At 41.2% G+C, this 15071-nt stretch overlaps 1 protein-coding gene across 1 annotated transcript; it reads left to right on the top strand.

The window, feature by feature from the left end:
* The first annotated feature begins 9130 nt into the window (after positions 1–9130).
* On the top strand, positions 9131–11887 carry LOC146635068 (uncharacterized). The gene is made up of 2 exons (XM_085344920.1): positions 9131–9148; positions 10739–11887. The coding sequence occupies exons 1-2, from the start codon at positions 9131–9133 to the stop codon at positions 11885–11887; spliced, it is 1167 nt and encodes a 388-aa protein (XP_085201046.1).
* The last annotated feature ends 3184 nt before the right edge of the window (positions 11888–15071 follow it).

Here is a 15071-nt window from a genome sequence, read left to right as displayed (position 1 = left end):
CAGAGGTGTGCAAAATACAATAATGTAAACAGCAAAATACAAGAATGGCTACATCTGAAACTAATAAATATATGTACAATATATAATAGTATATGCATTTCTGGATGTGTATACTAAATATTTTCCTGTGTGTGTGTGTGTGTGTGTGTCTGTACACATATTTTACAAATTAAATAGAGTAAACAATAATAAATATATAAAATATACAGAGTTGAGACATGTGCAAAACAGTGGCATTACTGTACGGTATGTAGTGAATTGTTCACTTGAATTGTTCAAGTTCACTGCTGTAATAACTAATAATGATTAATATAATAACTATAATATTGGCCATATCATATTTACACTGACTTTAGTCTCATGAACAACATAATTTTTATTTACTAGCTAATCTTAAAATGACTGTTCAGTACAGAAATGAAGCCCAACAATCATGTTTTACAGTCATGTGGTCTCAGCCTCAGATACTTATTAAATCACACAAAGCTCGTGTAGAAACAAACGAACAAATGAACAAAATATGTTCTCCTTCATTTCTCTCAAACAAAGCTGTGTGAAACGTTTCCAGCGGCTATTATCATGGTTGCTAGGCAACCTGGGCAGCGCGACGGAGCTCGACCGGCATTTCACAAGCCTCGCACTTCCGGCCTTAGCGGTCTTTGAGTACACGGCCCTTGTGGACCGTTAAGCAGAGGCGGAGCCAGACATTTGAAACACCCGGGGCTTAGCCCAAAAGGGTATGTGGGATTTTTTTTTTCCCTTGGGGGGGGGGGGGGGGGGGGGGGGGGGTAGAAATGACTGAAAGATTAATAGGCTCTGTTTTGAGTTTTGTTCAAAAAAGAATGACTTCATATAGCGAAAAATATATATCTCATATGCAGAACACCTTAAACTAGTTTTTTAATTGAGCAGCAAGGCAGAACAAAGTCGGAGTTGTATCAAGACACGAGGACTAAACCCCAATTCAACCAGACCCAGAACTGATCCGGAATTAAAACTGGACTACAACAGTTCAAAATCAGGACTACTTGGGACTTAACCAAGACAGAACCAGAATCAGAACTAGATGATAGTAGCACTAAAAATCATCATAGACTTGCACTACATTTATTTTTTAATTTTACCAAAGTACAATATTTAGATTGAGAAAAGTTTATATAATTATTTAGCCTTGTTGTGCAAACAAGCCTGCATAACTTAATAAATATAGAATTTGAAAAATAACAAACCTAAAAAGAAACACTAGGTACGAGATACATGAGGACCTGTGATACGGTGATACTTCTGATAAACAACCATTTGACTAACATGTGAGTCTCACCTGCTCTTGTTCATCTCTGTTCTGTCCTCATTCTCCTCTCTGTTCCTCTCTCTCGCTCTTTGTGCTGACAATCATCAAATATACAGACATTTACAAACTATTCAGATAAAAACACAAACACTTTTTTAATTGTAACATCAAATCAGACTAAATGTTTATTTTTTTTAGATTGATAAATATAAAAAACATGTTTGTTAACTTTAAGAGTAAAGAGAGAAACTATCTGTATTTCTTAATTGCAAATGGCACAAAATTGTATTCAAAACTGAGCCACACTTATGGAGCTCCACAATTCTTTTTCTGGTGTTTTGGTTGACATCTCTTGATTTTCCCATGTCAAAGAAACAGGCCCTGTGTTTTGCCTTATATGCATCCACAGGTGTGCCACCAATTTACTCACATGGACTCTACTAACCTATCAGAAGCTTCTTCAGCTCAGAATGGAATCGTCTGGAGTTTTCTTATTAATTAACAATAAACTTAGTGTACATGTACTCCTAAATTTGATGAAAGTGATAAAAAACAGAAAGCTCTGTCTCTCTTTATTCTGACATTAACTAATTCAAAATATATTTCAATATTTATCTAAAACAAAAGTTTACTCTAAATTGATGTTGTGCAGTAAAAATGTTTTATGTTTTCTCCCTAAAGTGTAAATATCTGGTTACAAATGTGAATATCCTGCTGTGTACTGAAATCCCTCTTGTTTTGCATAGAAATATACTGAACAACATACAAAGCATAATATATAAAATAACATTTACCTGAGTTTTTTCTTTGAAAGAACCCTCGAATGTCCATTCTTATGTTTCAGTACATAACTGAAACCGATTTAGTCGGGGAGGGTAAGAACTGAAAATATGAAATAAACAGATGTAAGCTAAGACTCTCTAAAAAAATAGCATTTGTTCGGCTTTTCATTTCGCCATTTGTTGATTCACTTGAACAGCAAGTAACGTAATATTGGTCAAGTGATCAGTTTGATATCAATCTTTCGTGATTCACCGTCATTTGTACGGTATGAATTGTTTGCTTTGGTACCTGGTCAAACTTAAGCTCTCCTTAGTATGGCTGGCTCCGTCTCTCCAACAGCGCGGGGGATTCACGCACAGTCGTAAATTCCCACAGTGTGCACTATGTGCTTCGAATATTGTGTGTACTTTTTGTTTTATACAGTTGTCAGCCAGGCATCTAACTATGAAAAAATTACACTCCAAAAGACCCCGGGCTTCTGACAAAACAATCCGGGCTTAAGCTCAGTAAGCCACCCCCACGCTCCGCCCCTGGTTTGAAACTGAAAAATGGTTTGAAACCGAAAAAAAATGGATTGAAACCGAAAAAAAAAAATTGTAAGCGAAAACAAAAAAATTACAATTTCAATTAATTGTTTTTCACTATCAATTTTTTTTCGGTTTCAATACAAGATTTTTCAGTACATTTATTTCAGTTACAATATTTTTTTTCGGTTTCAATATTTTTTTTCGGTTCAAGGTGGCATCGTTCTGATTCCATATTGTCCTCCCCACGATGACGTTTTCATCGAGGCCAAGGAAAAGAGTTTAGGAAAAGGAGATTGGCGCTACTTTTGAAATAACACTCCACTGGGTTACGTTGTGCAGCTGAGTCACGTGACCGCACAGCAACAAATCACAGCGCAGTCAGATAAAGGGGGCGGAGCAAAGTGTGTGCAGGAGAGGAGTCGAGCAGAGAGAGCTGCTTTTCAATGAAACGGTTGTAAAGTAGTAAACTTACAGGAACATATGCCACTACCAACGTTTGGATCGATATCTGCATCGATCTGCACACCCTTGTCTCCTGGATCGTAGCTGAGATCAGCGTGAACCACGTGGGTCTCTGCTCCCTGATCTGTTTCCTGTGTTTGGAAAGAGTTCCAGCTTCATCACGGAGTTTCTCTCGGTTTGTGGGCTCGTCTAAAGGTAAGCATCGAGCTAACTTTAATGTGGGTTCAGTTTATGCTGAGTTTAGCTCTGTTGAGAATAATAGATTGCTTGGAAGACATTGGAGTTAGACAGACTGTAGAGTTTGTGATTGCTTGCAACATCATAATATGGCGGTTGCTGGGGGAAAGAATACATAAAGAAAAATAGTCTTGGAATATGAACAAAAGGATGGGGTGCAGGGCAGGAGAACAACCAGCCCCCACCCCCAGGACATGAAGCCACAGGTACAAGCCTGGGGGAGCGCAACTCCAGGGTGAGAGTAGTGGAAGCTTGCTGAGAAGGAGGCCAAAGGGCTTTGGAGCGTGATGTCACAGGGGTGGGCGTGGAAAGGATTTTGGCCTGACGCGCCATTTTCTGGGGCAAAGCTCAAGTATGGGCTCAAAATGTGATCATAAATATTTTGTACTTGTAAATCAGGATTTGTATGTGTATGTGTTTACGACTGTGCGTAAATCCTAATATTGGTATGATCTGAGCTCAGGCACTAAGCAGGACGGGGCAGCTACTGCCTGCGAGTTAGTGAATGGTAAATGGCCTGTATTTAGAGAAACTGTTTTTGTTCATCTGTTTATTTTTTTATGAGCTTTGTTTGATTTGTTGAGTATCTGAGGCTGAGACCGTAAAAACATGATTGTTGGCCTGTATTTATATAGCGCTTTACTAGTCCCTAAGGACCCCAAAGCGCTTGTAGCCACAGCCACCCTGGGGCGCACTGACAGAGGCGAGGCTGCCGACATTGGCCCTCTGACCACCACCAGTAGGCAACGGGTGAAGTGTCTTGCCCAAGGACACAATGACCGAGACTTTCCAAGCCGGGGCTCGAACCGGCAACCTTCCGATTACAAGGCGAACTCCCAACTCTTGAGCCACGATCGCCCCGCAGTGACGATGTGATGGGATTTCCAGCTCTTTCAGCTCGGCTCACTAAAAAGAGCCGGCTCTTTCGGCTCCAAACCTGCTCTTCAGGTTGTTTTGTTGCTTTAATTAATTTATTATTAACAATAATATAAAATTATGCACAAAAGGAATTACTAATGTAAAAAAAGTGGTTTTATTTATATATGTTTATATATAAATATATGCGGTGGCCCCTAGAGACAAAACACGTACAAACTCCAAAACACATTTCTAGCGTTAACTGAACTTTCAAAACAGCTACCTAGATCACTTAAATTACACAATTGAAAGCATGTGTGTATTGTTTGTGTATTTATACACAAGCACTCATATATATTCAAATAATTTAAAAAAAAGTTCATTTACCTGTTACTACCACACACCAAATCCGGTCGTTGGTACTTGCTGGCTTGTGTAGCCACTAGGTAACAAAAGCTCAACACTGCGCCCGAGCATCCTGGAGCACTTCTGTTGTGTTTTGTACGTGTTTTGGAGTTTTTACATGCTTTGTCTCTAGGGGCCACTGTAAATATACTTTTATTTATTCACTCCACACAAAATGTAATAAATAAATAATATAATACAAAAGCCAACTATTTACATTTCAACTTTTAACTATTTAAATTTTCAGCTTTTTTCCTTTTAAACAAATTTAAAGTGAAACAACACAAAACACTGCAAACCACAACACAATTAAATATAAATTAAAATATGAAAACAAAAAGAACATGCATATTCTCTGCCATTTGGGCCTGCATGAATAAACTTTCTGAATTCTTTATCATCCGCAACTGAATATAGTTTTGGATGATTACTATACCTTTCTAATGTGACGTTGATGTCCCTGGCTGTTTCCCTCCGGCTCTGTTCCTGTGTTACTGCCAGTGTAACTACTGCCCCTCCCCCCTCTTTCCAGCGCAAAGCACAAGGCTCGCGTGCGGAGTGACGCGGAAAAAAGTGCGAGAGAGAGAGAGAGAAAAAAACCGGCTCCCAATAAGGAGCCGGCTCGCGTCGTTCACTACAAAGAGCCGGCTCTAAGAGCCGTTTCGTTCGCGACCGACACATCACTACTGCAAGTGCGCTGTTGGAGAAACAGAGCTAGGCAGACAGAGGAGAACTGAAGATTGACCAGGTACTAGAGCAGGGCGATATGGCCAAAAATATTTATCACGATATATATTTGAAAATTTGCGATAACAATATAACCCACGATATAATTGATGCGAGACAAAATACAACTCCACAACATTACTAGCGCAAAAAGACAACCATTAAATATAATATATAAAAATATAATAATAACTTTTTAGGTATATGTACAAGTAGCGGTAATTACAGGTACGAAACATGTACTGTGCTTCATAAATGAGTAACAAATGTAGTACATAACGATAACCTACAGCACACCAGAAAAATAGATTCAGACTACCTTTTAGGCTCAGGTGCAGTGACACGGCTTTAACAAGAAGAAAAGTCAGTCATTCACCACCATCTTCCTGCGCACTAAAACCACCAAAGTCCTCTTCTCCAGTGTCGGATACGAACAGGCTCAGAATGGCTACGTCATCCACTCTCAGCTTCTTTCCTTCGTTGTCACTTACAAAACCAAAGAAATCCTCGTTGTCAGTGTCGGAATCGAACACCCTCAGAAGGGTCGTGGCGGTGTCCTCCTCTCCATCATGCAGCAGTCCAGCCCTTCGACATCCGTTGGTGATCATGGATGTTTTCACACTTTTCCACACTGTCAGATTCCAACGGTGGAGTTGAGCATACAGTGGGGCAAAAAAGTATTTAGTCAGCCACCGATTGTGCAAGTTCCCCAACCTAAAATGATGACAGAGGTCAGTAATTTGCACCAGAGGTACACTTCAACTGTGAGAGACAGAATGTGAAAAAAAAAATCCATGAATTCACATGGTAGGATTTGTAAAGAATTTATTCGTAAATCAGGGTGGAAAATAAGTATTTGGTCAATAACAAAAATACAACTCAATACTTTGTAACATAACCTTTGTTGGCAATAACAGAGGTCAAACGTTTACTATAGGTCTTTAGTGGGCAGGGATAGCTCAGTAGGTAGAGTGGTGGCCCCATGATCGGAAGGTCGGGGGTTCGATTCCCGTGAACAGCTACCCTGAGGTACCCCTGAGCAAGGTACCGTTCCTACACACTGCTCCCCGGGCGCCCAGTGGCTGCCCACTGCTTCACTGAGTGAATGGGTTAAATGCAGAGAGGGATTTTCCCCACGGGGACCAATAAAGTACACTTTCTTCTTCTTCTTCTACCAGGTTTGCACACACAGTAGCTGGTATTTTGGCCAATTCCTCCATGCAGATCTTCTCGAGAGCAGTGATGTTTTGGGGCTGTCGCCGAGCAACACGGACTTTCAACTCCCGCCACAGATTTTCTATGGGGTTTAGGTCTGGAGACTGGCTAGGCCACTCCAGGACTTTCAAATGCTTCTTACGGAGCCACTCCTTTGTTGCCCGGGCGGTGTGTTTTGGATCATTGTCATGTTGGAAGACTCAGCCTCGTTTCATCTTCAAAGTTCTCACTGATGGAAGGAGGTTTTGGCTCAAAATCTCACGATACATGGCCCCATTCATTCTGTCCTTAACACGGATCAGCCGTCCTGTCCCCTTGGCAGAAAAACAGCCCCATAGCATGATGTTTCCACCCCCATGCTTCACAGTAGGTATGGTGTTCTTGGGATGCAACTCAGTATTCTTCGTCCTCCAAACACGACGAGTTGAGTTTATACCAAAAAGTTCTACTTTGGTTTCATCTGACCACATGACATTCTCCCAATCCTCTGCTGTATCATCCATGTGCTCTCTGGCAAACTTCAGACAGGCCTGGACATGCACTGGCTTCAGCAGCGGAACACGTCTGGCATTGCGGGATTTGATTCCCTGCCGTTGTAGTGTGTTACTGATGGTGACCTTTGTTACTTTGGTCCCAGCTCTCTGCAGGTCATTCACCAGGTCCCCCCATGTGGTTCTGGGATCTTTGCTCACCGTTCTCATGATCATTTTGACCCCACGGGATGAGATCTTGTGTGGAGCCCCAGATCGTGGGAGATTATCAGTGGTCTTGTATGTCTTCCATTTTCTGATGATTGCTCCCACAGTTGATTTTTTCACACCAAGCTGCTTGCCTATTGTAGATTCAATCTTCCCAGTCTGGTGCAGGTCTACAATACTTTTCCTGGTGTCCTTCGAAAGCTCTTTGGTCTTGGCCATGGCGGAGTTTGGAGTCTGACTGTTTGAGGCTGTGGACAGGTGTCTTTTATACAGATGATGAGTTCAAACAGGTGCCATTCATACAGGTAACGAGTGGGGGACAGAAAAGCGTCTTACAGAAGACGTTACAGGTCTGTGAGAGCCAGACATTTTCCATGTTTGAGGTGACCAAATACTTATTTTCCACCCTGATTTACGAATAAATTCTTTACAAATCCTACCATGTGAATTCATGGATTTATTTTTCACATTCTGTCTCACACAGTTGAAGTGTACCTCTGGTGCAAATTACTGACCTCTGCCATCATTTTAAATGGGGGAACTTGCACAATCGGTGGCTGACTACCGTATTTTCACGACCATAAGACGCACTGTGCTAAAAGGCGCAGTCTCAGTTATGTGTGCCATTACTGTATTTAACACACACATAAGGCGCACTGGATCATAGGGCGCATACAAGTACCGTATGCGTATTTAAAAATAAAGCGGGAGCAAACCTGAGTTCGGTACCTTACTCACATTTTTATTACCAGTAATCGTCATCATCAACAACACACAAGCATACAAGTGTGCGTATTTAAAAATAAAGCAGGAGCAAAACAAAGTTTGGTACTCACATTTTTATCATCAATCAAACCCATCGAAGTCCTCATCCTCTGTGTCTGAATTGAACAGCTGCGCTAAATCGCCATCAAACATGCCAGGTTTACTTTCCGTGCCGTGCGGCTCCTCGGAAATGATGCCGGCTTTTGCGAAAGCTCGAACAACAGTGCCAGCAGCCATCTTAGCCCAAGCATCTACAATCCATTGGCAAATTGTGGCGTAACTCGCCCGGCGCTGCCTTCCACTCTTGGTGAAACTGTGGTCTCCATCGATCATCCATCGCTGGATGTGTTTGTCGCCGATGTGTTTGCTGCAGTAGGAGCGGACGATGGCCAGCTTTTCCTTATAATCCGCTGGAAGTTGCTGCGCTACCGTAGTCCTGGTCCAGATGGAAAAATGGCACCGTTTCATAAAAAGTGAAAGTGAAACTGCTTTTAGCCGAATGGTGACCGTCGAAAAGCTTCTCCCGCTCGTTCTTTGCTCGATGATCGCCTTATGTCCGCGGAAACTCAGCTGCGTATTCTTGACCTGTCGGAGCTTGTTTTCCAGCTTCCTCCACTTGCGACCCATCGATTCATTAATCTTAAATTCTCTCGCCGCTGCTCGATTTCCATGTTCCTCCGCGTAGCTGATGGCCTTCAGTTTAAACTGTGCTTCATAAGCGTGTCTCTTTGCCATTTTCAGGGTTGTTAAAACAACGGTGTCCTGCATAACGCACATGCCTGTTCTTTTATACAGGTATGTGCAATAAAGTCAACGCACACACTTCACCCTTTAGCGTTCTCATGGTGTTCTCTACTACGTCCTCCTTACAACACAAAGGGCGCACTGCGCTATAGGGCGCGCCGTACTTTTTGAAGAAAATCTAAGACTTTTAAGTGCGCCTTATGGTCGTGAAAATACGGTAAATACTTTTTTGCCCCACTGTATTTGTGTACATGACAGCATTGCTGTCCAGCATTGTGTTTATCAAAACTCTTTTTACAAATCCTGCTGTGTGTGTGTGTCCCCCAGGTGATTAACAGGAGGAGAAGAGTCTGGTGGTGCAACGGAGGAACAATTTTATCCATTTGGACTCAGCTCAGCCACTACAGAGGAAACAATCAATGACTTCAACACAAAAGGTGAGAAAAATATCACAGTTACAATTAGGGATGCACCGATACTGGTATTGGGTATCGGGGCCGATACTGTAAAATGTGTGTGTACTCATACTTGTAAAAGTTAAGCGATACCATGAACCGATAATAATATAGCCCGGATGGGAATTTGGGAGTAGATACTCATAATTCCCATGGACTTAAACGCCACGGTAACATAAGGTGTTCACAGTTGATGTTATGTGATGTAACTGTACCCAGAATGTAATTTGCCCTGTAATATGTCACAAGGTAAATACAGGTAATTAGAGCAATCAAACTGTTATGTTAATCATAAAGTATTATTTTATGGTATGTAACTCTGAATGGAGTTTAAATATTGTTCAGAGTTGTAATTTTCTGGAGGCCCGTGAAGGTAGCATAAAACGGGACCTGTGTATCTGTTGCAATGGAGGAGGAGAAGAGAACGGCATAGAGAGATGCACGAGGTTAGCTGAACCAAAGTGAGAGACTCGGCTAGTTTTACTGAGGTTAACTAGCACAAAAGAGTGTGTGACTAGAAAGCTAACCGTGTGAGAGCTTCGCAACAGAGTGTGGGTGAAGTGACTTTTTGTTTCAACGGTCGCACCACCGTGGAGTGGATTTAGTGTGGGACTGGTGAACGGTGACCTACCGAGCAACGGAACTGTAAGTCAGACTTTTGTGCTCTTACTGGGGAGAAGAGGATTTTTCTCCATCATCTGGCGTGAGCAGAAACAGGCCTGCAACAAGTGTGAATGTGAGTGTGTGTGAGGCCCATGTGTGAATATTGTGTGTTTAGTGGATTTATATAACGTGTTTTGGAGTGTATATTAGTGAGTCACTTACCAAAAGGTGATAACATAAGTTGGGTTGTGTAATATAATTTGAAAGGGAATTATTTCATTTATACAGTACAGTGTATTTCATTTGGTTAAGGAATTGGAATATTATTTGAGTTTAAAAAGGGATGCGTTGTGATGTGTTCAGTAAACGTTTCGTTTGTGTTAAAGAGTTGTCTGGGGTCGTTTCTTTACTACTGGTTAAGTTTAACTTGTGTGTGGTTGAAGTATCGGTTTTTGTACTCAATATCTGCAAGTACTCAGATCCAAGTATCGGTATCGTATCGGTTTGGAAAAATGGGTATCGTTGCATCCCTAGTTACAATATTGCTCCAACTGTGTGCACAGCTGGTGTGTTTTTAAAAACATGTTAACAGCAGCTTTATCTTTTGCATCCTGGGCTCCTCCATATATACAGAATCTACATTCACAACCGAAAACCACAGAAGTTACAAGAAAATACAAAGATCATATTTTATAAGCACACCTTGAAACAACAATATCATCAGTTGAACTTGAAATTTCTTATGCGTAAAGGATTTTCTCTGCTGATCAATATTTCTTCAATAATGTCATTTTCATTACAACTCTCATTGTAGCATATCATTGTAATGTGATACTGTCACCAGAAGGTGGTGGAAACACACCAACAATGTGTTTGTTGACATGTTTGATTCCACTAATGGAGGGAGTTTCAGTTTGTTCCACGACTGCATTTCACTCACTGCCTCTGTTTGTATCTCTGTCACTGCAGGACCAACATGGAGCGAGAAGTCAGCGCTCTCAGGAGGCCGACAAACCTCACAGAAGAAAAGGAGAGAAAACCTACAGCTGTGATGAGTGTGGGAAGTATTTTACCCAGGCTGGAGACTTAAAAAGACACCAACTCATCCACAGTGGAGTTAAACCTTACAGCTGTTACTTGTGTGGAAAGTCTTTTACCGGGGGTGGAAACTTAAAAAGACACCAACTCATCCACACTGGAGTTAAACCTTACAGCTGTGACTTCTGTGGAAAGTCTTTTACCCAGGCTGGAGACTTAAAAAGACACCAAGTCATCCACAGTGGAGTTAAACCTTACAGCTGTGACTCGTGTGGAAAGTCTTTTACCCTGGCTGGACACTTGAAAAAACACCAACTCATCCACAGTGGAGTTAAACCTTACAGCTGTGACTTCTGTGGAAAGTCTTTTACCCAGGCTGTAAGCTTAAAAAGACACCAACTCATCCACAGTGGAGTTAACCCGTACAGCTGTGACTTGTGTGGAAAGTCTTTTACCGGGGGTGGAAACTTAAAAAGACACCAACTCATCCACAGTGGATTTAAACCTTACAGCTGTGAGTTGTGTGGAAAGTCTTTTACCCAGGCTGTAAACTTAAAAACACACCAACTCATCCACAGTGGAGTTAAACCTTACAGCTGTGACTTGTGTGGAAAGTCTTTTACCGACGGTGGAAACTTAAAAAGACACCAACTCATCCACAGTGGATTTAAACCTTACAACTGTGAGTTGTGTGGAAAGTCTTTTACCCAGGCTGGAAGCTTAAAAAAACACCAACTCATCCACAGTGGATTTAAAGGACACAACTGTGAGTTGTGTGGTAAGGCTTTTGCTCTAAATAGCGACTTACAGAGGCATCTAGTTACCCACTCTGGAATTAACGCATACAGCTGCGACTTTTGTGGAAAAAGTTTCAGTGACAAACAGTACCAGAATATTCACCTACGGATTCACACTGGAATTGATGTTTCCTGCTGTGATCAGTGTGGGAAACTGTTTGCAACAGATGCACAGTTACAACAACACACTGAGGAGAGACCTTATAAATGTGACCTGTGTGAGAAGACTTTTAAAGCTCCAAATCAGCTGAAAAGCCACCAACAGATCCACACCAGAAAGTAACTCTAGAAGTGCAGTTACTGTGAGGATGTATTGATTTTTTATCTTGTAATTTTAACCTGATTGTTTGGAACAAATATGATCAGTAAACTTATGGAGTTATACTGAATGAACTGTTTTGAAAAATGACGACTTATTTTCACTCAGTAAACTGAGTGTTGTAATGTAAACAGTAAAATGTAATTGGACGTTGGCAGAGATGCTCTTTGTTTCAGGCGACGTTCAGGATAAAAACATTGAAGGTATTCCCTGATTTACAGTGTCTTTGTTTAGGAGTGGAGCAAAGAACATGGGAAAGCGTTTCTCTTTGACCTTTGTGGAAAAACCTCCAATCACGAACGGGACCTAAAAGCACATCAACGTGTGCCAAAATGAACTACTGCAAAGAATGTGGGAGAGGCTTCCACACACCAAATACTATAAAAATACATGACCTCTTCCACAGTGTGGTCAAAAAGCACATCTGTGACCAGTGTGGGTCATCCTTCACCACTGCAGGAGGGAGACCATACAAGTGCAGACACTGTGACAAAAGCTTCTCACAATCAGGTCATAGTAACAAACATGAACGTACACACATGGAAGTGAACTTCAGCTGTGACCAGTGTGACAAGAGCTTCAGGAATCTCAGTTCATACTCCGAACACAAACGATTTCACACTGTAAATAAACTGTTTCACTGTTACCAATGTGCAAAAACCTTCACTTCATTATCTGCTCTGTGCAAACACCAGCCTGATCATGCAGGACTGAAATCACTGGATCACAATGAATCTGAAGAGAGAGAAAGATCCTCTTCTGGTTTCAGGCTCAGACTTAAAAACCTTGAGATCAGGCTCCACAGAGTTCAGATGGAATCTCCTGTAAAGAGTGTCAGCTGATGCCACACTTGGATCTGATGAGGTAGCTCTGATTTCTGGAGCTGCAGTGAATAATTCTGAATGTTACATTTAGGAAGCTGCATGTATAGATATGCATATGCAATTTCAATCCTTCATTCATATTTAATCTTTTGCTGAGGTAAAATCTTCTCTTAAATCATTTTCTCCCAAACTACAAATATTTTCACAGCAGTTTCTCTTAAAACCTCACAAATGAACTAAATCTGTCCACCAGCTTTGAAAAAACACCTGCCGTGACTTTATGTCCAGAAAAAAAAGAAACTCAAGCTGAACTGGTTTTGGGCTGTACTTCCATGTAATACCAGTTTGTACCAGAAGATGAACCAGTGAGGCTGTGTAACCTTTATTCAATTAAGCAAAGAACACAATCTTATTCACAGTGGCAGCAAAGAAATGTTGAAAGTTAAAAACAGCAGCACACATCAGAACCATTTTAAAGATCACAGGTGACTACTTTTACTTACCGTATTTCCTGGACTACAAAGCGCACCTGAATATTAGCTGCACAAGCTAAAATCAGGGGAAAATCCTGTTTTGTACATACATTAGCCGCACCTGACTAAAAGCCGCAGGTGTTTCAATGTTGACTTATCATATGTAAGAGAATATGCACAAAGGGAATTGTCAGGAACGGCTTTAACAAGAAGAAAAGTCAGTCATTCACCACCATCTTCCTGCGCACTAAAACCACCAAAGTCCTCTTCTCCAGTGTCGGAAATGAACAGGCTCAGGATGGCTTCATCATCCACTCTCAGCTCCTTTCCTTCGTTGTCACTTTCAAAACTAAACAAATCCTCGTTGTCAGTGTCAGAGTCGAACACCCTCAGAAGGGCCGTGGTGTCCTCCTCTCCATCATGCAGCAGTCCAGCCCTTCGAAATCCGTTGGTGATCATGGATGTTTTCACACTTTTCCACGCTGTCAGATTCCACCGGTGGAGTTGAGCATAACTTGCTTTTCGCAAGTTTATTGCCGCACATCACCCACGACTCCCGCTGAACGTGTAGCGCTACTTTGAAGTTTGTTTTTCACGCTACTTGTACGGCACTATGTTGCCTGGCGGATGGACATGTGACCAACATACCACTCTTGAACCTGATACTGTGTGTCTGATCACATGCCCTTCCGCCAGGCAACGTAGTGCCGTACAACAGCGGAACAAACAAAACAAATCGTCTTACGATATGACAAAAATCATGGATAATCCATAGAAAAGCCGCACCTGACTAAAAGCCGCAGGGTTCAAAGCTTGTGCAAAAAGTAGCGGCTTATAGCCCGACAATAACAGTAATTCTAATTCTGTTAAACCTCTATTTTTTGCTCCTCCTTTCACTTTAGTGTATTTAGTCCTTGAAGTCCACATATTGTTTTTTTAATGAATTTTGATCCACATGTTCTGCAGCTGTTTTCTTGTTGATTTGAAGTTTGTATTATGAAATCCTGATACTGTTAAAGTGTTAGTTATATTTGATGAAGTCTGTGTAGAGTTTATCTTATTAAACAGTTTGGTGTGGAAAAATAAAGAAATGGTCTCAGAACAAGTAGTTTGACCCATTATTTCCGATTCAAACTAATTTAACTGTTTTCAGTGGTACATGTGGAGGTTTATCACAGGAGGCGACTTGGCTGTTCTCAACTCACACTGAAGAAGGATCCTGCAGCTAATTAAAAACTCTAAAAATGATCTTGAAGGAAAATATGTTTGATTTTTCTTAAAAACATGCTGTTGGCATGAAGCTTTGAGACAGTGTTTTTAAGAGTCATTGTAGTTAACATCTCACACATTCCAATAAAGCAGATGTTCCTGCATTGCAACAGCGGTTTGCAGTTGCAATGCAGGATCGTGCTGCTGCTCGTCTACAGGACTCTCATGGAGCACCACTTTGAAACTTTGTAACTCTCTCTGCAAAATACAATATATAAAGACCAATGCTGGGCAATTAATTATATAGTTACTTCTTCAAAAAAGTTACTGAGTATTGCAAACAACAAAGATTTTTGCAGCTGTTTACCTAAAAATGCTGCTAAGGGATTTTTTTTAAACAAACATTTCAAACTATTTACAGAACAATCAGGTGTTCTGCATCAAATCTGATGCCACACAAATTATTTGTGCCTCTCCAAAAAATAATTTCTGTCCACTATGAGATAAAGGAGAACATCAAAAGCCTGATACCTGCAGGCCTGACAACAGATGTATCACTCCTGTAACATTTAGCAGCCGCCTCATTGTTCTGACACACACAACAAAACTATTGACTACACTACACACTAACTATACAAGATT

This window comes from Diplotaxodon limnothrissa, linkage group LG3, assembly GCF_057381915.1.
Source record: "Diplotaxodon limnothrissa isolate DT_005_m linkage group LG3, D_limnothrissa_male_GT1.1, whole genome shotgun sequence".
Taxonomy (NCBI): Eukaryota; Metazoa; Chordata; class Actinopteri; order Cichliformes; family Cichlidae; genus Diplotaxodon; species Diplotaxodon limnothrissa.
Note: the sequence above shows the minus strand (reverse complement) of the source record. Positions and strands in the feature narration are given on the sequence as shown.